This window comes from Mya arenaria, chromosome 15 (assembly GCF_026914265.1).
Source record: "Mya arenaria isolate MELC-2E11 chromosome 15, ASM2691426v1".
Classification (NCBI taxonomy): Eukaryota; Metazoa; Mollusca; class Bivalvia; order Myida; family Myidae; genus Mya; species Mya arenaria.
Window position 1 is genome coordinate 55,402,735 of NC_069136.1, and position 25,255 is coordinate 55,427,989.

Genomic DNA, 25,255 nt, shown 5'->3' on the forward strand with positions numbered 1-25,255 from the left:
GTGGTTTTTAGTAGTCGTGTATTATTGCTTGTTTTTGGTAAACCATGTCAATCCCACTTATCAACCCATAAGTTTGTGTTAAGGTAACACTGTTGCAGTGCTTAAAAGAGAAGATACATTTAAGGTGATCAGAAGGTATTGGCGTGTGATATTGAATCCTCAACAGGTAAGTTGATGTTTAATATTTTTTATTCATACCGATATATTTATATAACAACTCAATAAAGTGTAAATCATTTCAGTTTATGTTTCTTTCATAACATAATAATCGGTCATTGAAAACAACGACAAAAAGTCACATAAAACACATAAAACGTTTTATTTTATTTCATACTGTTAATAATGTATGAATATATTCATTGTTTTCTTTTATCTCAGCATTTCACAACTCCTAACATTTAAATGTAAGGACACGCGTATAATACAAAGGATTTATCTGCGTATGTATTTATATATACGCAAAGTTATTTCCGATAAAAATGTTACCATCTGTGGGCGTGTTGGTAAATGAAATAGAATTTTCAGAACGGATGAAAATTGTCCTCCAATTTATTGAAAATTGCTATTAACCGGAATTAATGTCATTAAGCTAGGTACTATTTCGCGTGTAAATTGGTCAGTTGACTTTAAAATGTATAGCAAATTTATTCAGTGGTCTCCAACCTTAAAGGGTTAATCCGGGCTACCCAAACCAACATATATGTCGTTTTACCATTTTTGCCTCCCAACAACAGAATTGTGAAAATAAAACGTTTTAAGCGTTTAAATATTAAAAGTTGTATATTTTGAAATGTTCAGTTAAACCTTGGGAGGGCATTGGGTCATCATGGTTTAAATGGACGAAACACCAGATGATACAATTGCAAGAAAGAAAGAAAAGTCTCATCAAAAACTGGTATAACATTGAGATCGTTGTGAACAACGCATTGACTCTTAGTTACTGAAGTATCATATCGAAATGTACTGGTTTCCTACCATGTTTATCCCAGTTAGTTTAAAAATAGCGTCGGTATATTTATATGTACTTTTAAACAGATATGATTTTAACTGGGAAACCATTATGCGGCTTTTTAAATGGGTAAACTCTTATACCATTTTACCACCTCAAACCTGGCTATATTTGATCTCTAAATGTTTTGAAGCTAAATGGTTTGTGACCTAAGATACTTGCAGAACATGGTAGATCTACTTGATCTGCTTTTGCTTTCTTCAGATGAATGGTGTTGGCGTTCGTGAAACGCTGGAAAACAGTGTTATTTCGCCATTAAAATTGGTCAATTAAACAAAAAAAAATTGTCTCTATTTTTGAATGAATCCCCCTGTGAGCTCCACAGGATGTAATCTTCCGGCAAAAGTGTAAGAAAAGTTTCCCTGTAGCACTCATTACTGCAACACGGAGAAACTAACTTCATTTTTCGTTAATGGTTCTGTTTAAATCTCTTAAAAGCTTTGATTGTGTCAAGTTCTGCTTATCCGTCGGCCTTTCCTTTCCGTAAAAAATAAGTCAGTGATGCCCGTGATCGTCGTTGTCGACCAGTTATGCCATTATCAATCATCGCCTTAGAGTGACGTGAGATTCTCACCGGTTTGAAACGACATTCATTTTGGTTGGAACGAATGTACTAAGAAAATTCTTATCATGTATAGTAACATGTTTATCATTGAGGTATTTTAGAGAATCCAGATTCACAGAAGGGCAATCAATCGCGGAAACCCTAAACAATTGTCATTACTATAAATATATATAATTATATAAATAAAATTATGAACAAACGTATATATAAAAATAGAATATTTGGGAATCAAGCTTTTAATTTCCAATTCGTTTATGATTTTTACACGTGATGTTCTCGTAAGAAGGCATTCATTGACTAGAATGCGAGAAAACAGTACATATCTAAAGGTATTCAGTTTGATATAATATATTTTTTTTTATTGAAAACATATAATTGTTTAGTTTCAGGGTGGTGCGAATAAAGACAACACACTATTGTAAATATACACGCATGGTATATATTGGGATTAACCCGGGGTTATTTCTGGTGATATTGGTCTGCTCGATATGGCATATTTGTAATATAATAACTTTTGTTGTTACGTGATAACTGAATTAGTAGCGTTGTTTGCGCGTTTTATGTATTTAGCTCTATAAATCATCAAATAACGTATCTATGATAATAATGATACCACATAAGTGGTCAATCGATAATTACTAAATTTGATAAAATGTTATTGAGTTTACTCATTCAAAACATTTCATCGATTGAACACACCTTCTATCTTAAGTTACACCTATTTATAAGGTAAGCGCACAAGATAGGAATCCCAAAGTGTCTAGTCCCATTATTAAATACTAGGATCCCAGGTTACGTAGCGTTATATACACTTTAACAGATGTGCAATATTTCTTAATAATTATATAATACTACCATTATTATCATTTTTATATTATTATCATTATTACTTATGTTATTATTATTATTATTATTATAATTATTAGTATTATCAATTTCAGTTGAATGTTTATTAAAGCAATTAATGGAAATGTGAAATCATGCAATATACATATTTGAGTACATATCCGCAAAACTAATTCCCTATTATTTCTATTGTTCACGAAGCTTTGAATATCATTTGATATATTTTGTGTGAACTGTTGATACCTGCTGTGTAAAATGTGCCAGAATTCTTCAACTGCTGATCCATCGAACGTCATTATAGTTACACGCGTTAATTTCAGTCTTTGTTATGGTGTATCGGTTAGAAATCACTTTAGTTTTTATCTTATACATATTCCGTTCACGAGTACCTGAAAAAGACGTAGCAATGCTATGGGGAAGTTCGTGTGTGGCAATGCTTAAATGTGATACAACTAGATGCAAAAATGATTCAATTTGTGCATTTACTTACAGTGTTAAAGGGACTAGGCACAAGATGGTCCCAAACACAGTATACCTTAACACAAGCCTGGCATGGTCAATTCGAGCTAGTAGGAGGCCGATTTCATATGATTATTCAAAACGCAAAAATCATGACGCTGTCTCGTCTGAGTGTCCACGTATAAAAAAAAGCGCGTAATAGCTTCCCAGTTATAATCATATTTTGTTAATGAGTACAGAGATATATATACCGACGCTATATTTTGAATTAACTCGGATTTACGCGGAAGACAACCTCGAAAATATCGAATAGGAAAATGCGCAAACAATAAATGCTAGAGTTGCTTGTGTCGTAAGCGATGTGATACATCAGTAAGTAAGATTCAATGCGTTGTACATGATTAAAAGAATAAACGTAACAATCATGTTGCTGTCTCATGTTTAAAAATAGCGCATAATTGTTTTCCAGTTTAAATTATATATGTTTTTCAGTACAAATCGATATACCGACGCTATTTTTAAACTGGGATTGAGGTGGTTAACGAACCCAGTAAATTTCGAATGGGAAAAATGCGCAGAAGCTGTGAAAGATGCGTGTGTCGTAAGCGATGTGGTATACCAGTTGGTAAGATTCAATGCGTTGTACACGATATCAATTTTATGTATGTTTTTGACAATTTTCTTTTTTCTTGCAATTGATGTCATCTGGTGTAAAGTCCGAAGTGTAGTTAAAATGCTATCAGCTCTCGAAAAATGTCCGAATCAGGAGAGAAGCTCCTTGCACCACAGGTCATACTTTATTAAAACGAAATCGTAGCAAACATGTAGTAAAAGGTTTCTTACGCGGTACTAATATCTAAATATATTCGAAATATGTCCATTTAATAAAGATTGCAAATAAATTATAAGTCATATTTTCGTATGTACAAATAAACAAAAGGTACAGCTGCACAAAGGCAGTGTCTACAGCTCGTGTTCTTTGCACCACCGAAAAGTGGTTAAGATGGCGTTTAGTAGTCGCGTTTTTCCTTCAGTAGTTTAAGGATGGACTATTAAGTGTGGAGCTTAATAAAAGTTGACGATCAAAGTAAGGTACGACGTTTACGTCTGAAGAATGATATGCTGTATATATAAAGGCAGCATATGCATTTAAGTAGGCAAAGATAAAGATAGAGCGGTAACTAGTTTATGTATGTTAAACGTCCCACTTGTTCCAACATTCATCATCTGTATATTTATTGTAGGATTCAACGGAAACAATCAATTATATTACAAACAGCCACGAAAGACCAGAAAACAAAACTTAAGTTTCAAGGTAACAATTAGTTTATTGATAAAATCCATTCTTGTGTTTTTCAGATCGTATACAACACGATCATATTAAGTCATCTGTCTTACGAAGGCAAATACTTCAAGAATGACATGATTTTACACATTTTTATTTCAGCTTACAAAACTTTGAAAATGCTTCCAGTCAGAATGTTCTACAAATTTGCTTGTACCATTGCTGTAATAGGGCACACTTTGGCGCTAGAGAAATTTGAATGCCACGGTACATTGTGCAACTGGTAAGTAGACCAACACAATTTAGCATTAATATTTTCGCCATAATAATGCAGTTGCGAACATGGGTACGTGTACGTTAAAGCGCGCATTACTTTGTGTGTACTACATTATTAAAGTATGTGTACATTGGACAATTTAAGAATGCCATATACGATAGCATGAGAATAGTGACATATGCCCGTAACAGCAAGCCTACACGTACAAGTTTACAGTGAAATGTCGCACCTGACTTTTGAACTCAACTGCAAGTTAAACATCGACGATCGACGTGGTGCTTCGTACACGTCGTGTTTTTACAACCTTTTTTTAAATAAACTTAAATAATATATTTGTGTGATTTGGTTTGAAAGTTTTGTACACATTAGGATCATTTCAATGGACATAGATACGACGTTATAGACTTGTATTCATTATTTGTGATCACAAATGATTTTACTATGCACAATGACTTTTTTATCTGGTCACTTAATCATAATCTGCTAAATGGCTCATCATTTCATACAACGTGAAAGTAAGAAAGTTCAAGAAACAATATTTCAACCATTGTTTGATGTAGCATCTAGTTATCATTCATTTGATATTTAAATTTATGTTTTAGCTATTGATAGGCGTTGTTAACTATTAATAATTACAGGAAAGGTGAGGAACAGTTTTGCCAGGCGGCCTATCCCTATTGCAGGAATTGCAATGATATCACCGACGATTGTCTCACATTTACTGCCCCTAAAAACTGTTCGAACACATGCCACGGTAAGTCTTACACGTACTGCATGGGTTGAAACTGTAGATAGGTAGTGCAAAAGTGGGCCTGAAGCACCTCAACACAAATTTGCAAACAAGAAACTAACTTCAGTTTCAATATTTAGCAAACAGAATAAATGCAGACACAATATATGAGTCCTTTTATCCATGAATAGGTATTTTGGGAGATTTAAAGAATACCAAAGACGATTTTATCAGATTTGTTTTTGTTTCGTCACTATGTTTCACAATTGCATTGATTGTGTTTCTTTTCCGAATATCTTAATTAATATTAATTCCTTATTCAACACACATGTTGAAACGGGTGTGTGTTAACATCTTGGAAAATATTGTTTCTCAAAACTAAATTTTGAAACATTCTAACTTTCGCTATTGCGCACCAACGCTTGTTTTGTCGGAGGCCGTAAATTTTAAGACTATCATTGAAAGAATTTACTTTTATATAAAGTTTATAGTATGAAAAATAACAATGGTATGTATATAAATACATGGACACTAAAAGTGAAGGAACTGCTCGATGAGCTAGGATTTACTTTTATGTTTGATTGTGAAAATGTTACACGACTGCAATTAGAGGCTGTTGTAAGACGGTTGTATGATAATTATTTGCAACAATGGTATACGAGTGTTAGAAACTCAGATAAATTACAATCTTATGTTGGTTTTAAACACGATTTTGTCATTGAAAAATACTTGTCTTGTATAAATAATAACAAATTACGGATGTGTTTAACTAGATTTAGATGTTCAGCACACTGTCTTAATATTGAAGAAGGGAGATATAGGAATATTAATCGTGAAGATAGAAAATGTGTACATTGCAATATGAATGTTGTTGAAAATGAGTATCATTTTCTTTTGATATGCCCAAAGTATAGAGACCTTCGTGTCAAATATTTACCAAGATATTATTGCCAATGGCCAAATATGACCAAATTTAATACTTTGTTAAGTACTGACAATGTTAAGCTGTTAAATAACATAGCAACATATATATCGTTTGCTACAGATAGAAGAAACGCTTAATTGTATAAATTCTATTATACCATGATATTATAAAACATACTTTTCTCCTTTGATGTTATACTGATATCATTAAATGCCATCTTGTATATATGTTTTTGGCAATGTTCAATTTGAATAATGCTAATAAAATTTTGACTTGACTTGACTTGGCTTAAATTTGCAATAACAATTAAACATTAATTACCTTTAAGTTACGTAAATATATTGCTTATTTTACAGAATTTCTGAAAACAAAAGCGCTGCAAGAACAATCGAGTAAGTATCAACGCTTTTCTTAGAAAAGTAACGTATTCTCTTTTTTATCAAATGAGATTTAAAATCGTTTTGTCGTGTATAAATCATTAGAAAGAAATGATACCTAATAATTAATTCAAGTATTCAATATTCTTGAAAACATCAACATGAATATGTAGCAATATTATTGCTTGTCATCTTAAACGTACTAAAATATCGTTACATGATCAATTGACAAATTTTAGACATCAAGTGTCCTCACTTGCCAAGTCTTCAAAATGGATCATACAACGAAGAAGGACCTTTCAAACATGGTCAAGTAGCAGTTGCAACATGCGACCCTGGTTTTACACTCACCGGAGACAAAAGCCTCTTTTGTTTCGATGGGGAATGGAATGTTTTGCCCCCGGTCTGCACAAGTAAGTCATTTATAACCAACCGTCAGGAAAATATCCTTTTTCGAACATTAAGATGACCAGATTGAAACTTATTTAAGAATTGTTACGAATTACGTTTGAAAAATATCGATAATTGAACGCAGCCCAACACAATTAGTTAACCAGTTTAATGTTATATTTACCCCTATTACAGTTGAATTATATTGTTGTAAAATAATAATGGTTTCGTTGAGAAATAAGCAAAAATTTAGAAAGAAATGTGACATATGTACTTTATTGCATAGGATACAGGTAAACAATATTATGAAACAAATAAAAACAACGCAGGAGTAAAACGACGAATGAATCATTTATTTCAGATTGACGTGACATGAATATACAATGCACAGAACACTATTTCTTGTAACAACTATTTTGTCCAAGTTTTGTTCTCTTTAGTTGGCATGCTCTTTACTCGTTTATAGTCTTCAACTTTGCTCTTTTAATGATATGTCTTGCTTAAGATATTTAAAACATTAACATCATAAGAAAAGTAAGGGGATTTGACATAGCTAATCAATCTGTTGTTTTAAAGCATTGTCTGTAAAATGCCTGTTAACTATAAATGTTTTAATGATTGTGTTAAACCAATCAAATCAAAATAAATCGGTGATAGCACAAGTAGAAAATAACAAAAAAAGAAACAAAGTTTAATTAAATGGCGGTCATACGGCATCGGTACAGTTAACACCTCGACCATAAACGGGAGAGAGAGAGAGAGAGAGAGAGAGAGAGAGAGAGAGAGAGAGAGAGAGAGAGAGAGAGAGATTGGATTGCCGTTTTATGTGGATGGCCGTTTGTACTCTTTTGTAGATAGATGGTTCAATGGTCATTGTCGGTCTGCTGAAACGGTTAAAGCTATTTGAATTCGATATATACACATGTATGTGTTTTAATGTGGTATTGTTGAGCGAGCATAGGTTCTAATATCCGCAAGGGTACTTTCTCTTAGCCACTAGGAGTTGAACTGAAGGGTGATATATGATAATAATCAGAGATTATAGCTGTCCTCACAGTCGCTCTAAACTCAAATTATATAAACTAGAGTATAAAATTAACTTTAAGAGTGTGTCAATATAAATTTTAGAAAGAAAGATTTGAAGGAAATTCAATTGACCATATCATACGTTTCTCCAGCTTACTTCTGATTATTTGTTTGCATGCTTGACTTCATTATGAATGGTTTTTATATGCATACATGTTAGACCTAATCCTTTAAATGGTATTTCTATACTTGCTTGTTTAATTTGGGTTGAGTGTTGTGGTATCTTTAATGGCTTCATTAATGGCTTTTATTAACTTCATAAAGTAGTAATATATTTAAAACTTAATTTTACCTTTTTCAAATTGTGACAAAAGTAGATTTATTGAAATAAATTTAATTGTTCATAACAGCTTCATTTGATTCTTAAACTGTACATCACAATTATATATTCATTATCTTTTTTTCAAGATATAAAGTGGTATTTTAAAGTGCCTTCTTTTTTAAAGGAGTCACCTGCGATGATCCACCTGCGTTGATGGATGGTAAGTGGTTCATTGATGATCCCGCCCAAAACACATATGTCGCGCGTTTCCAGTGTAATGCAGAGTTCGATTTGGTTGGACCAAAAGAAGGGCAATGTTCCTTGAAAGGTACCTTGGAGCCAGTATCAAAAGGGCTCGGGACAATCTTTCCAGTTTGTCAGAAGAAACATCAGATGAATCAAGTTATCTTTTATATAGTTGGTAAGTTAAACAAAAAAATAAAAACTAATACATATCATAACTTTTATTCTAAAGTCTAATTTTCTTAAATTCATTATAAAACTTGTCTTATTAACTCTGACTACACGAACTTAACTTCGGGTTCCTGTTATTAAATAATTGACAAAAAATCAACGATTCAAATCTTCCACCTCGATATAAGCTTGTTTGCTAAAATTAACTATCTTTAAATATAAATGTTAAAACTACATGCTTATCATTGTGCTTTGTTTTAGTTAGTGTATCTGGTGTTTTGGCTACAGCTCTTGTCGTTTCGCAAGTATGTCTATGCTGCTTCAAACAAAAAATACCGATGATGATCTATGATAAACGAAAGCCTAAAATCAGAGACGTTGAAACAGGCTATGTACACATTGAGAAAGATAATGTTCAGCATGACAAAGAGTATGACAATGTCAATGAAAGAGCAAAGCTCTTAGAAACAACGGAAGAAACTAAACTGGTAAAATCAGGTCGGTATCATTGGTACAGGTAGTAAAGAATATATTCTCGTTATTCGTCGTATTAAACCGTAAAAAGGAACTTCGATAGTATTGTGAAGTGTGGCCATGTTTTATCCGCCATTGAAACAAACATATTCTAGTGATTTGCTTTTTACTAGTAAGCGTTTTTAAATTCTTCCGTCTAGTTACATTTGTTTAACTTCTAGAAAGAGACGAGGTAAGCCAACTGAGCGACGAATCCAGTCACAAAGGAAGCGATAACAGGAGGAGAGTGTCGGCTGAAAGTAAACGTAGGGTGATATAGTTTAACCTTTTATTGTATAAAATGCAATTGAAAATACGTATTTATAGTAATATGGTCAAAAGCAAACCTGGAAGCTTACAAAACATTTGTGAATCTTCTCAGAATCTTAAGATGAACTGATCGTACTATCGGTCTTCTTTCTTTTCAGACGGAGATTTACGTATTGACGTTAATATATCTAATAACCAAGCTGTAAATTTCAATGGTGATACAGCCACAAAGCAAAACAAGCAGTCGAACAATGATCATGACAAGGATGAAGGTAATATCCCACAACCTGTGCACCATGATCAATATCCCACACAGGAAACTGAACATTCAGATGGCTGTGAACCATCAGCTCCGGACATTAGCTTGCTAAATGACAGTGACAACGAAAACGACAGCAACAGTGTCATATACAATGAAATTAACGACATTACCCGGGATATTGACAGGGAGGCTGAAGGTCTACATGAACCAGTTGCCACCATTTTAGCTGATAACGCTGATATTCCTACAGCAAACATTCCGTTTGAAGTTGAGCGAGGTAGAGATGTAAGTGTGATTGATCAAAGACAAAACCCAATTAGTCAAGAGACTGAACAGCAGTCTTCAATTTCTAAAGCCAATGTTTCCTTCGGAAACTCAAGCATACCGGCTGTAGATATGTACAAACGTTGAAGCAAACCAGGTCTTATTTTGTTCGAAATTTATTGATATCTGAGTTACTGAACAGAGATGTCTCAAGTTAAATCCTCGGTATATAGATATAGTATTATGAGGTATCAAAAAATGCGCACATTTACATACAGCAATACGCTTTCAATATATACATTTATAACGGTCAATTTTCGATTCCTGTCAATAACAATCTTTGATATTTCCTGGCGTCCTTAGATCTTAAAGTATATTTATTTGGTTCATCTTTCCATCAGGCCAAAATATGGCTACTAGACAAGTAAGCAAAATTGAATATAATACTTCGTGGTCAATGGTTTAATTACTGCATTTATTCAATGCGATTTTGTACAGAATTCAATGTTTAAGTTTTTCTGTGCCACTCAATCGCCCAACGTCAACAATTATGACTTGTTTTTAATATTAGCTCATGTCAATTTAAATATCATCTAAAAGAAACAGAACGTTTTATTTCGTATAAATTAATATTTGTTTAAATGAATAAGGCGTTTGTCAAATTATTTTCAAAAATATCTACAATGTACCGACATCTAGCTATAATTTTGATACACGATTTCACTGTGTTTAACGGTCAACACGACCTGCTTTAAGTTATGTTTTGATAAGTCATAAAGAATAAACAAATGATAATTTAGTATACGACAAAGATTCTTTAAGCAAGTGGACTTTATTTGTTTTTGTACGGTATTTTTTGACAACCTTCGTATTTTGAAAAACAAATCGCCTGTACCGTCTTCAGTCTGTGTAAGTTATGCAATTTAGAGATTGTGCAATATTGATATAGGTATCAAATCTACGAAATAGCTAGTTTTGTGTTGTTGTTTTTGGTTTGTGATGTTTTGTTTATGTGTTCCATGTCTTTGGCGTTTACCCTTTGCCATTAAACGAAGTTTTTGTTTCCTCAAGTTAATGCATACTTTCGTTAGATTTACTATTTACTTTTTTACTTTTTTCGGGATTACCTTTGGAACGTTTTTGCATTAGGTGCTTTGAATTGTTTCCCTCCGTCTACAGATAGAGTTGGGATCTCTAATCATAGAAGTACTTGGGGTTTACCTTTACATTTATTATTATTTGTTTTATAGATGAGTTTCCTCAAGTTAATGCATACTTTGATAAGATTTACCTTTTGCGTTCTATCTTTATTAAGGATTGTTGGGATAAGAGTGAGGTTTGTGCACATAAACTGGTTTAACCCCCAAGTAAATTTACATTTTACTGACAGTTCCAAGGCGGTACCTAACAGTTCTTGATAAACATACCTATTTTTGTATATATTTAGTATGTATGCACTGTGCTGTTTGTGGAGTTTTGTGCTGTTATTCTATGTTTCTTGTCTGTGATAATGTGTTCTATGTCTTTGGCGTTTGCCCAGTGTCACAAATTCGGGTTTATGTTTAAACTTTTTTGCTACTGAGCTTGTTTCTGTAGTTTTTTGCATAAATATTGTTATATATTATAAAGAGAGGTTGTGCGCACAAACTGGTTTAAACCCCCGGTAAATTTACATTTTACTGATCGTTCCAAGGCGGTTCCTAACAATATTTATGCAAAAAGCTGCAGAAAAATATACCTATTTTTTTTACAGTATATATTAAATGTGTTGTATGTTGAGTTTTGTGCTGTTGTTCAATGTTTCTTGTGTGCGATATTTTTGTTTTTTTGTTTTCTATGTCTTTGGCGTTCACCCTGTGCCATTAAATATGGTTTATGTTTATACTTTTGGCTTCTGAGCTTTTTTGTGTAGTTTTTCACGTACATATTGAGCCATTTTCGTTATATTTTTATAACTAAAGACAGAACACACGATATTTTAATTTAACATCTGTAAGGCTCATTAGTTATCATAACATGTGTTTCAAGAACAAATTATATTTCATTTTATTTTTTAAGTAAGCGGGGCTGAAAATGAGTCCTTGTTAGCCTACTTGTTTAGTATGTATAACAACTGTACGTTAACAAAGTATGTTGGATTATCTATGTGCTTTTACAGACAATCTGTTTTATGTGCTTGTGTTTTTTTCGAACTTTGTTTATTCGTTTTCTGCCTGGTATGTAGGTTTTGAAATTGAAACCTAACGCTTAACGTAGAATCAAATTTGATATGGCCTCAGAGGCGCATATTATAGGTTGATGCATTTGTTTTATTAGTTGAATGCATTATCATGACTTTCCTGTGTGACTGTTTGATTCAAAAGCCATTTGGTTGTGTACAGAAAATATCTTCCTTTATGATTGTTTTTAATTTACGTAGCTATACATTATCATTTTAAGGAACGCGTCAAAATGACCCTCTTCTAGTTTTTATATGCCAGAGGGTTTTACTTTCCGAACTAATAATAATAATAGTTGCAGATTGTTTACATGCAAGAAGTGTGTCCTATTTTTTGCAAAATAAGTAAGTGAATATGTAAGCACTAGCATTATGTTTAAAATATATCCATAGTCGATTATAAACGGATCTGTTATACTAGTATAACATATTTGTTGCAGAGTATATTTATCTTAGCAAGAGCACTTAGTAGCCGCGCAAGTTTCTCTTTTAAAGTTTTTGCTCGGAACACGATTTGCTTGCCAAAGGCTTTAGGTTGGAAACTTCAAACACTGTATTATTCCCTGTAACACAATACCTATGTGGGTAACATTTGGGAGTAATATGTGAACTGATAAAAAACATGCCATTCTTACGACCAAATATCGAATATTTTTGTAAAATATATATGTTGATGCTTCTCCGATAAATCGTCATTTTGGTTACAGACTACGCAATAAAAACTCGATATATTAAAAGGACTTAACTGTTGACTAAATACATTTGTTTATTTAACAAACGATAAATAATATCATCATCGTGCATAAAATATTTCCGAGCGCGGGCGACCTCCTTTTTTATTCAACATGTATCTACCAATCATTTTAAGTCGTATTTCTTTCTTGTTTGTTTGCTTTTTTATCTATCGAAACCATCTATTTTGTGCATGACTTTCTTATTAATTTTGTTGTTTTTGTTTTGTTTTAAGAGTGCCAAGTATTTGAGTTAAAAATGTGATAGTTTAATACGTATTGAAAGATACTGTTATGCGTGATCTCATGTTTATATTATTTATACATATTTCTATTTTCGTAGATGTTTACCTCTTTTTTTCGTATGTATATATACCATTAGCATTTGCACTTGTATCGTAATTTATTTTATTAAAATTATATATTTCTTCATGTATCTATCCATCTTTATGTTTATTCACTCAAGGTTACACTTCTTGAAAATAGTTTTTGTTTTAACATTATCAACATTTGCACATAAGAAAACAAACTTACAGAAATAAGGATGTTCATCATTTCATCATCTACCGGTGCATGCCCTACGAATGAAATACACATATGAAATTTATTGTACTCAAATGTCAATTATTTGATGACTAAGGCATGTCGATTAATCAGTTCAAACATTTTTTTTTATATCTTAGATTAGATCAAATGATGTTGTTCGTGATCAAGTTATACCGCTTCGACTATTACCGTTTCACATTGGAACTTGTTGAGTAACAATCCGCCAATTTTCGTCAATGGGTTTTCGATAAAGAATAAACAAAAATGTAAAATATGTTTGAAAAACTTATCATGTCAATCAGATATTTTTCGCTTCTTTATCTATATGGTCAGCAAATCTCATTTATTTCCATGTCGTCAGCTAATTGGTCAGCACTTTAACTCGACCCAGTTTAATTACCGTTTCACTTTTGGACGTTTTGTCAAAAGTTTGCCATGGCTAAATGGGAAGCTAGCAGCCAATAGATGCAGCCAATAAGTGTTTGTACTTAAATAGAAACAACGGAATAGAGAAAGCAACCAAATACATTTTATAACATAGCAGCAAGTAAGAAAGGAATTATTACAAAATAAGGAATTAGGTACTCCAGTTTCATAGAAAAGTAGCGTAATCGTATTAAACAGAGGTTTCGACGAGTACCGCCTAATAACTTCTATCTGGGGTCAACTTGACCAAAACTCACCCCCAACATCTGGGTCACAACATCTCCTTCTTGCCAAAAGTGTCACTCAAATTTGTGCTATAATACATTTATATCAAATCTTACGATTTCGTATGGACAAAAATCAATGACCAAATCTTATATAACACAGTTGTTACTGTTGTTGTTATTTGTACAACTGTACCAGTAACAATATTTTTTTAAAGCTTATGTTATATTTTGAACGAACGTGTTATCAAACTATTTTCAGGTTTTAATGCTAATCAATATAAACAGCCGCTTCACAGTCTTTTGATGATTTGGGGTTTAAAAATGTCTAAATGTTAAAAAAGTTTCCTTTAAAATATGGCGCATTTCTGTTTATAACTTCTAACCAGGGTTAACTTTTATCTATACATACAGTGTAATTATTTTTTATATTGTTATATTTTTGTTTATGAGTTACATTCACGATACTGTTTTATTGTGACATTGATGTTGTTTAGCAGAATACACTTCTATTGATTTTCTACTTATTGGCTGCTAGATTCCTTTAACATTTCTTGTTTCGTGGTAAAAGTACTTTTTGGCTGCGTTCCTAATTACTGGCTGCTAACTTCATAGGTGAAAGCATGTCCGACGATAAAAATGGATTAAATCATAATACTATCACGGATGTTTAAACCATGCTAGAATATCTCAACTACATCGGAAAAGATCAGCGACTTTAAATAGGTAAGACTAATTTTGTTATAGCATTTGTTATTAAATCAATTTTAGATTGTGTACAGTAGCGTTTCTATTTTTAGACTCATTTATTTTATTCACTTATTAAATGCAGACGATTTATTCGGTACTCTGTTTTTTGCATTTTAACAGGTAAAAAATGAGCAAGCGTATTGCTTTTTTAAACTACAGAGTAATACAATTTAGCAGAAATAAACTCATTAATAATAATAATATCAGAAATTGTGTTCATACCAAGATCAATGACTGTCTCTAGGCCACCAGGAATCCCACTGAAAGCAGCCTGATCTTTACATAACTCGACAACTTTGTTGTGCAGTTCTCCACATTTTTTTTTCTGGGGGTCCACCTCCTGTTGCAGCAATCGACCTTTTCCTAACAACCTCATCTTTCTTTACCTCTCTTTGCAAATTATCCCATTTGTTTTTTATCTGTGATGCTGTCCTTATTGTAACACCAACATTACTTACTTCTTTGGCAATTTGTTGCCAAACTTCAAGCCTTTTTTCAGGCTTCTTCACTACCTTTAATGTTTCTTTATTCTTTTCATACTGTTCCACAAGAACACTTATTTCAGTAGCAGTGAAATTAAAACTTTTTATCTTTTTCTTTTCAGATGTGTTGCTAACGTCGGCCATCTTGGAGGAAGTGAGTCAAGTGCATTATGGGTCAACCCAATAGTTTAATTGATCGTTAAATTTAGCGATTTCGCTACATATCTTAACAATTTCGTTATGTAGCGAAAATCGCTAAATTGATTCCAACAACCGAAAATTTAACGACTCGTCAGGTAACGGTAAGTAGGTAATTTAGCGATTGTTATTTTAACGATTCGTTATGATTTAGCGAATGTTCCAACAACCGGGCCATTATGCACTGATCAAGTATCATTTTTGATACCGACAGTTTTGCTTTTACTGAGCCATTGCTCACGAATCATACTGGTTAACAGACTTTCTTAACCCATCCTTCAATTTTCCATAAGAAGAAATATTCCCATTGATCTTATTGGTAGTTTATCGTGTTCATTAAGAACCCCATTTTCGTATCAAAACGGCAGGATTTTGAAATCATTAAAATTAAAATCATTAAAATGCCTCTGGCATGTAGAATACAAGTCTCTGTGGAACATCTTCTGAAACTTCAAACAGTATTTTTTGACGATTAATTGTATTAGCAATTGATTCAGGTATAAAAGAAACTTCTGCTATAACGGCAGCTTGTCTAAAGTCATAACGTGTATGTCAAAAATCAATAAATCACAGGTTTCACCGATGTGTCTAAATAAATCAATCAACAGCAAGTCTTTAATAAGAACATCAAAATGAAAATATGGAAAACCCCTGAAATGGTCTATACAGAACTTGTCTCCTAATTTGACTTGAACACATGTTGTCATTCGGATAAAAGAAATTATACTTAAGATATGCCCAATGAGACTGATGTACATTTGGGAAATTTGTATACTGTAAAGTGTTGTTACGAATAGCAACAACGAACCTCGCTGGTTTAATAACAAAGTACGAATACCACTTAGAAATCAAATAGAGGCTAATAGGCGAACTAAACTAGCAACCTGGATCAACATTGACACACGTATTATCAAAGCTGCAATCTAGCAAAACTTCTTGTTAAGGAACAATCCTTCTTTGAATACCTTGCCCAAAGTATTCGGCATACTAATATTACTTCTTCAGACTTTTTCGGCATTCTGTAACACATGTAACACATGTAAATTGAATGTAAAAAAGAAGTAACAAAGGGGTTACAAAGTGTAATACCCTGAAACATGTCTTTGATTCGGGCTGGTAAAGTGAAGTTTTTCTGCAGTTGTTACACTAATCTAGCGGAACAAGGTATAACACTCTATTCCATGCATAGGAATCCGGTTTTCTGTGTTTCTTGCAATAAATAGCAAGCGTTATGGAGTGAACAAAGTTGCCTGCGCGGTTTAACATGACATACTTGTACTAAATGCTCAGCATACGCACGTAATTCCAGGTTGTACATGATTTCGCTCCTTAGTAATAACTTGAGAGTGAATAAAAAATAGCTACGGTTGCTTACTGAAGACAACTAACCAGTTTAACATTGATATACTCAATTCACTATTTTGGTTTTGATAAGGATAGATCGTTGCTCGAATCGTAACAAAAGAGTAGCAAAGACCACGCCAACGGTCACGTTTATTCTACGACTAAAGTATGAATGCTAATGAATAATTACAACTGCAACACTCTTCAACACACGTCACGTAACCATTTTTCACTTCTTTGTTAAGGCCTAGCACGACCCAAATAAGACAGCGTTGAGATATTTCCACAGTTACGGACGTCAAGTAGTCGTAGTTAATTGACTTTCCGCATCGGAGCCGATCGATACAAACTAGGGACAGTTAGCTTAATTGACAAAAATACAATGAACCTATTATCAGTGTTTATTTATTTTCACAATGTTCACTTGTTTTTGCCAGAAAATCTTTTTAGCGATATTTTCTGCTGACTAATTATGAAAAAAAATACATTTTTTCTGTGAGAATTTTATAATTTCAAAATGAATTAAGATCTGACATGACCGGTAATAATAATTAGATATAATGGGAAAGGGGCAATTTTCATATTATTAAGCTAGTATATAACGGCCATCTTTGGCGCAAATTGACTATAAAATTGGTGTAATGTTAGTAAATATTGATTTGATAATAATTAGATAAATATTTATAATGACTTAAATAAAAATGGTGAAGTCTTTTTGACTAAGTTGGACGCTTTTATGAACTTTATATGATTGTATATATTTTCTCGGCATATTTAAGTATATTTGTTCAATGTTAACAAAACACTACGATGAACAAACATCAAAGTTAATGCTAAATTTTGAAAGAAATTTCCCATTGTGCGGATATTTTGATGACACTCTCATCTCTAATACTGTTTGAATAGTTAAACCAATATTGCCATTCAGATAATGTTTGACAAATCATCGAAGCAAAAGGTGTAGTAAAACTGTAAAATAAGCGTGTATGCGGCAGCCATTGTGGAGGCCATTTTGGTAAATAATCACATGAAAGATTTCTAAAAAATACACATTTCCTATATTTGAAACTGAAAATGGAATATGTTACGACTAAATGTTATGGTCAATATCATGATTGTACTAATATTGTACATTTAAAACCAGTGGCGGGAATGTTTTATTCCACCTTGAATATCCCGTTTTTACAAAAGTTTGTTTGAAGCCATCAATCGCATCCAACACATACAAGTGGGTCTATGCTACCAAAATATGCATGCACGTTTTCTATATACCGACAAGCAAGGTTCCCGACTACCAGTATGTAAAGATCTACGTGAATAATGATTTCTTTTGTACAGTAATAATCGGCATGCTGAAAGAAAGGCAATAATAAAAACAATATCATTTCAATTTTCTATTATATAGAGGTGATGCAGATACATATTAAAAGATGTTTGCATTCTAATTGGAGAAAACGCTGCAAAATGATACAAAATATATACAATTGTTCATCTTTGTACCACTGTCAATGTTATCCGTTTTATTTTGTTCGCTATGGTTATTCCTTCATTTTTTTTTCGATTAGTCTTCAGTCAATGTTTACCGATTCATTATGTTCGCAATGGTTATTTTTGTTGAATTAGCCTAGCTTTATTTGGGGAGATGATTTTACAAGGATGTGACAACGGTTAAGATTCATGTGCTGCACTTTTAAAAAATAAAGAAGATGGGTAGATAACTCTATAACAATGCCACAAAAAATCTTAAATTTTGCTCTGGGCAAGACTTCATAATGCCATCTCGAAAAAAAATGTGCTCACCATAAAAATTAAAAGCAGAAACGGGTGTTATACTTTCTGGGAGAGAACGGTTACATACTCTTATTACCTCTTCCAGAAGGGTAATTTTAAAGTTTGGTTCAATTCACGCCTAAAGGATCTACTCATGAACACATAAATAAATGGATTAGATGCATGGCTGATGAAGTACATATAAAATATTATAACATTAAATTCAATTGCATCTAATGCCATGAGCCACGCTGGAAGAAAAGTTGTAATGAAAACAATAGAAGAAGCGAACAACATTGCGGCTGTTCTAATATTGGAGGTTTGGTTTCTATCCGTATCTCTTGGCGTACGTGCAGCTATGCTGATAGTGTTATCATTCGTTATATGAATGTCCTGAATCGCTGTAGCACTTGCATCCTGAAACATAAGCAGAACGTTTCAAACCAAATCATTAATTTATGATTAAATTTTGTTTTGCTTTTAAAAATAATCACTAATAAAATGTTAGCGACTCTTTTATGTCGCGTGTTTTGTCATGCGTTAGTCTAAATCAAAGCGCGAACGCGCTAAAAGACTATCAGCCGGCAATTATGTGAGAGTTGCAAATTTTATTTGAACAAGGGAAATTGGTGAATGGCACATGGATAAAAGTAAAAACTGTGTTGAGGGCCAAGAGCGCGTGTGTCCACATTTGGCGAGGAAACAAACATATCTGTATCCATTTTATGGCGTCTGGTGTCATTTTGTTTATGCTAAAGTCACTTCAATCGTTGTACATTATAGTCCCCCACCCCATCCCCATGTATTTGAGGTTACAATGCATGCCCCTTTCAGTCGTTTATAAAGGTGGTTCGTTGCTTGATTAGATATCATACGAAAAAAAGTATAATACATCATATATATCATTTTCTTTTATGAACATACACGTTTTTTTTTTTTACGGAAAATCATTGTTTTTACAACAACTTGAGCAATAATCCATTTCAAAATGCACAACTTAAGGCAAAAGTCCTTCAAAATGCACAGCTTATCACTTCAGTCGACGTACCCCTATCCCCATGTATCTAAGGTTATAATGCATGCACCTTTCATTCGCTTCTAATGTAGTTTCGATGCTTTGATTAGATATCATACGATAGGCAAGTTTTATAAACATACACGTTTAAATTGTTTAAGGGCAATAATTTTATTTTCTGAACATTTTTAGCAATCATTCCCTTCAAAATGCAGAGCTTATCAGATGGTCGTTTTCACGCGGTGAAGACAAACATGTGGTCAGTTAATGTATGCAGAAAATATTTTTAGATTATAGGTCAGTTAATGTATGGAGAAATTATTTTTAGATTATCGGAAATTGTCTGTTCTAAGAATGAAAACATGATTTTGCTTTTTCAAGTTTTATTAATAAATTAATGTTATTTATGTTTTATGTAAGTATCTTTGTACAAATAGTACTAGTGCTCTTATGATTGCTTCGCACTCTTTGGATGTTTTACAGGTTTAATAAGAACTACTTTGCTTGACCAAAATTATGCATAACTCGATCACTGTCGTATCAGGGCATGTGTTCTTATATAAATTGAACGCCTAATGTCTAAAACTATGCCAAGAATACACCGGAACGAAGCTTTTATGGAAAAAAGAACATCTTAATAGAAAAGTATACGCCTAAAAGTCATAGAATAAATAGTATTTTGTATTGTATAGCAGGCAGATCATATAGTATTTGAAGTACTAGCAACGCGAAACATTTTTGTTTCTTATCCCTTAAAAGTAATATCAAAAACACACCATTACAAATAAGCGTGTTTCAGGGTCACGCCAGGTCCTAATAACAAACCCTGCAGGCGATGGGACACTGGTGGTCGGTTATAACATCTTGGGCTAAATTCAGAGTGAATATCATCATCGTTACCTTTCTACCAAAGCCTCCATTATTTTGACCTACATCAATCTGATACGTATAGCGATCTAAAAATAGTTGTTTTCTGCTATCAATAAAATTTCGGGATACAGAAATACAGCGCTGAAATACCCGAGCAAGCAAGAACTCATACTCGGACCGCAATACAACTAATCTTTTGTTATGGTGTCGACGTCATTCTGCTAAACATAGAGCGCATTGAGACAAAAAATTGGTTAAAACGACATTAAAAGAAGTAGTTCTTCGGATTTTTAGATCTTAATTCTACCTGCGCGCATGCGCAGATAGTCTAAAAGATGTACAATTAATTGAAACCAGTGTCATAATTATAGCGTTGATATATTAGGTGTTTTTACATCTGCTTTTTGATTTTTTAACTGTGTGTTTTTGAGCTGTAGATAATAGCTAATTAAGTTAAGTTGTTGGTAATAGCAAAACACATGATGTTTCAATCAAAGCGATATTGACTTAAGCTTAATTTTTTTATTGTTTTTTTATTTTGTATCTTTTTAAGCAACGTGTTATATTTTTTGATATATAATTGATTAAAATCCTAGGTTACTAATTTGAGCTATACTGCAAGTCATTCTTAATATGTATGTTCTGTTTTTCTATTGTTTAAAATAGTATGCATGCCCGGGACGCACAAGGGAGCTAATTGTTGAAATGTATTTTTATGGACACTTAAAATTTGACTGAGCTCGAAGGTGGTTTTACCACAGTCCAGCAACCGTTAACATTATCGCTGCTATAAAATATATTTCATGCTTATATTTTGGACTGCATATATTGTGTTATTGCATTAGATACCTGTTAAGAAAAGAACAACAAAATAAAATCGTAAATGTCTTTAAAAGCTAGTTCCCCATTTGTACCAAATAACAGTTAAAAGTAAAAAGTCACGTCACAAAACCTGTCCTACCTTTTTATATCGCCTGACATTAAGCATTTTGATGTTGTGTGTAACTCGTTGCCGGAAGTTTGAATATGATTTATTTTGTTTAAAGATGCAATATTACTCCCAAATAAGATTTACCACAATTAATACTATTGTTTTAATATTCAAAACAGGGTTAATACTTAGTAAATGTCGAAAACATTGGTTCTGATGTAGGATAGAAGTTTAATTTGAAAGAAATGAGCATAAAACAAGGTATTTCTACCTTATGAGACTATATTAGACCACAGTAAATCGTTTAGCTTCACTAATCATTTAATATTATTGCGCCTCCTGCTATTAAATATACGGTTACAAAATGTTATCAGTAATTAATAGTTTCCATAAATGCATTATTTAGTATGTTGTTAAAGTTTTATCAGTCAAATTTGATGTTTGTTATACATGTGCATGTATTGATTTTAAATGAGAGTGTCACTTTAAAGAAACAATTAGTTATGAAATAAAACAAAAACTTACGCTTTCAAGGATGTAAGCTGGCTGTAATATTTTTTTATTTCGAGATCTATGATTGTGTATAAAACGGAATATCAGTCCATAGAACACAAGCACCGTAACAGCTGATATTAGGTACGAACTTGCATACGTATATCTCACTGATCTGTAATACTCCATGTTGTCAAGATTAGGCATGCAGAAACTGTCTCCCTTCCTCTCGCTTCTGCTTGATACTGTAACGTTGCCCCCTTGCTCGATTTGGTACGACGAAATATTCAACAACGATGGTGTTTGCGATGAACTTGTCGTGTTGTTATATTTCTTCAACAATGAAAATGATGTTGGTGGTTCTGGAGACGCTTTAATGTCAACAATCGAGTAACTCCATGAATCGAAAATTCCAAATACAGATGTAACAGCTAACAGGCAAATCACTATGCCCTTTGCTCGAAATGTGTTGATCACATTTTTAAAAGGATGGCATATGCAAAAGTACCTGTCAATCGAAATGATCACCATCAAAAACACGGAAAATTGCACATTGCATACAAGCAAGAAGTTGTACATCTTGCACACAGCATCGTATTGTAATTGATAAAAAAGCGATTCGGTAACAATTGTCAACGGTATTAAAATTAAACAAGAACATATGTCTGCTATTGCAAGTGTGATGATAAAGAACCTAGCCGTTGTATTTCGTCTGTGTCGATAAATTCCAAGTACAAGGACATTCCCAATTATTCCACATACAGAAAACACCGAAAGCATACATACTGTGAGAGTTAGACTTACAAACATATTTTAACACTGCAATGAAACAGGTCCAGTGCCACGGATCACCTTTAGTAAGCATTTGTTACTACATTTTTACCGTTATTTATAGTATTCGTGGTACAAAAGTTCAGATAATTACCCGTGGTTTTATATCAATTGATTCTGACATTTGCTTAGGTATTTATACAAATGATAAAATCAACTTGCAGCATCCATTAATCAGGCGTAAACAATAAACAAATTGGTTTTATGTCCCATTGATCACGGCTAGTAGAAGTGGCGTTTCCAGGATATCAGGTAAGCGTTGGAACAAGGACAAAATTTAAATGCCTTGATATCACTACACTTGTTTTTATGGCATTTTATTGCACATCGGAAAGCCATTGAGTCGGCTACCAGTTTCAACACGTACCCTCGGCTTGGATGTTCCCATCCGAATATATTCCTATGTATTTTATAAATTGTTGTAATACATGGCGCTTGTTGTGTATTGGGGACGTATTTGGTTGTATAAAATCGACGAGCATTTTGTGATATCATGGTGGTGGTGGTGGTGGTGGTGGCGAGGTCACAGGTGTGATAATTACAACATTCAAAGAATCCCTGGACGTTGCACAGTGCCATACATCGAGCAATTAATTTCGTGTGAGATGTGACGAAAATGTTGGATTCAAACATGTTGATAAACATTTTCAGGGACGGTATTCTTAAAACACCTTCAGTTATTTCTTAATCTAAAGTCAATTTCCAAAAATGTGTTGTTTTTAAATCTTCAGTAGTCAAATTAAGTGAGAATTAAGTTTGATTTTACGTAAGAGTATGTAGTATAAACCGAATCATTGAACATAAAGAACGCATAATATGAAATGATTACATTACATGATATGATATAATATGATAATCAATATACTTAAAAAGTATGAGTTAAGTTAGGAAATAATTTAAGGTGGTTTATAAATACCAGCTCAGAAGTTCAAATAAAAGCTCTGTTGTTAAAATATATTAAGAAATACGATATGAAATGCTCTGTTTTGCAAAAAAGGGATTGTAATGGTATTAAAAATTGAATGATTTTAGGCTACAAAATAATAATCAGTATCGCTTTTTTGTTTATTCATAAAAGGTCATATAGCTAAATTTTAACAAAGTTAAAACAATATTGATATCAAGGGCTTGCGGAATTGAACCAATATGTTACCAGAAACAAGGCATTTTTTGCTGCGCTTCACCATGAATAATTAGTGCCAGCGCCACGCAGAAGTGTAAATGTCAAACCTATTAACGAACAAAAAATATCAGCAACTAACCTATCGCGAAAGCAATTAGCTCATTTGGCGGAGATTTGATGGTTGATTCATTTGATAATGCTATCATGCATTGTTTATGTATAAAAATGGAATGTTATTATTTGTTAATTATTTTCCTTATTTATATAATATTGGTTAAAAACATTCCTGAACAAATTCGACTATAGAAATAGATATAGATTGACGAATTGCGTACCGTACTTTGCTTAAATAGCTTATATATTGGCCGTTCACATTAGATAATATGAAACGAAATAGGTTCCCTGATTATTTTATGACGTAGGCGTCTTACATTTATATCAGTGCTGTAAAATATACGCCCCGGTATTTGCCATAATGCGGTTTTGCCTAAAAGATAACACAGTAATATAAAATGCAAGTTTTGATTTGTTTTAAATAGAGTTTTAATACGGTGAATGAATCACCGAAAACAAAAGCTTTGTATGAATAGGACAACGCTTGCTCCTCATTCAAGTAGCACTAGTCAATATCTTTATGGCCTTATTACTTATAATAAAACAATGTAAATGGTGTTGTTTTATTCTTAAGTTTCGTATTCGTTCATGGTAGTTGTCAATAACTGTTATTGATTAAGATTCAATATCTTTTCATCACGACAACAACGTCATAAATACAAACAAGAAATACAAACAAGAACAACACATAACGCCACATTCTTAAATGCGGTAAAGATAATCAAATTCATTGAAATGTACAAGACACAGTACCTGCATCTAGTCATACTGTTTTGTTTCTTACCCGTACATGCTCGATTGAAATAGGGGTGCTTTGTCATTAAAAATATATGATTTCAACCAATTTATACGTTATCATTTGGAGTTTTTTTTAGAAAAAACTACACGTTCGATTTGTTGTACTCTGCTTGGAGGTTTATTAGCCACAAAGACATCGAAATAAAAAAAAAACTATTTCAGCGAGGTTGTTTTTAAAGGCATCAAAAAGAAGTTGATTTATTTGCAAATACATGTAAATAGCTACGCGGCAACCCACGCCCAAGTTATATAGAACTACAGGCATTTATCGGCGTACTGTATACGATTTCTAAAAACCGGATAGCATCTGAAATTAATTTCCATACATGTAAATTAGAATTGACAGACACTTGATCCAAATATAGGTAAAGCTGGTGCAAAAGAGAAGGGGTCGAGCCAAATGCCTTATTGCCGTGGATGAATAAAATATTGTACCTCGTAGATAAGAAAAGAGTTTT

The 25,255-nt window shown here is 32.8% G+C and overlaps 2 protein-coding genes across 5 annotated transcripts; one reads left to right on the top strand and one right to left on the bottom strand.

The window, feature by feature from the left end:
• Positions 1-76: 76 nt before the first annotated feature.
• On the top strand, positions 77-13,319 carry LOC128220814 (uncharacterized). Of its 4 annotated transcripts, XM_052929387.1 has the most exons (11): positions 1,821-1,903; positions 3,372-3,504; positions 4,124-4,194; positions 4,327-4,447; positions 5,080-5,195; positions 6,453-6,488; positions 6,713-6,886; positions 8,396-8,632; positions 8,887-9,123; positions 9,321-9,404; positions 9,567-13,319. In XM_052929387.1, the coding sequence occupies exons 2-11, from the start codon at positions 3,488-3,490 to the stop codon at positions 10,079-10,081; spliced, it is 1,608 nt and encodes a 535-aa protein (XP_052785347.1). In that variant the 5' UTR covers positions 1,821-1,903; positions 3,372-3,487; the 3' UTR covers positions 10,082-13,319. The 4 variants fall into 4 exon arrangements, with proteins under 4 accessions (XP_052785349.1, XP_052785347.1, XP_052785350.1 ...); XM_052929389.1 differs by lacking the exons at positions 1,821-1,903; positions 3,372-3,504 and adding an exon at positions 77-166; XM_052929390.1 differs by lacking the exon at positions 3,372-3,504 and having other exon boundaries at positions 1,872-1,903.
• Positions 13,320-18,025: 4,706 nt separating this feature from the next.
• Positions 18,026-22,790, bottom strand: LOC128220659 (cholecystokinin receptor type A-like). Its single transcript, XM_052929141.1, has 2 exons — positions 21,965-22,790; positions 18,026-19,040 (listed from the first exon to the last, which is right to left on the bottom strand). The coding sequence occupies exons 1-2, from the start codon at positions 22,739-22,741 to the stop codon at positions 18,717-18,719; spliced, it is 1,101 nt and encodes a 366-aa protein (XP_052785101.1). The 5' UTR covers positions 22,742-22,790; the 3' UTR covers positions 18,026-18,716.
• Positions 22,791-25,255: the final 2,465 nt, after the last annotated feature.

Coding starts and splice junctions, on each gene's coding strand:
- LOC128220814 (XM_052929387.1), top strand. Junction 4,195..4,326: donor AACAAAACTTAAGTTTCAAG/GTAACAATTAGT, acceptor TTTTTATTTCAG/CTTACAAAACTTTGAAAATG. Junction 4,448..5,079: donor CACGGTACATTGTGCAACTG/GTAAGTAGACCA, acceptor TAATAATTACAG/GAAAGGTGAGGAACAGTTTT.
- LOC128220659 (XM_052929141.1), bottom strand. CDS start 22,741: ATGTTTGTAAGTCTAACTCTCACAGTATGTATGCTTTCGGTGTTTTCT. Junction 19,041..21,964: donor CAGCTTACATCCTTGAAAGC/GTAAGTTTTTGT, acceptor CTTATGTTTCAG/GATGCAAGTGCTACAGCGAT.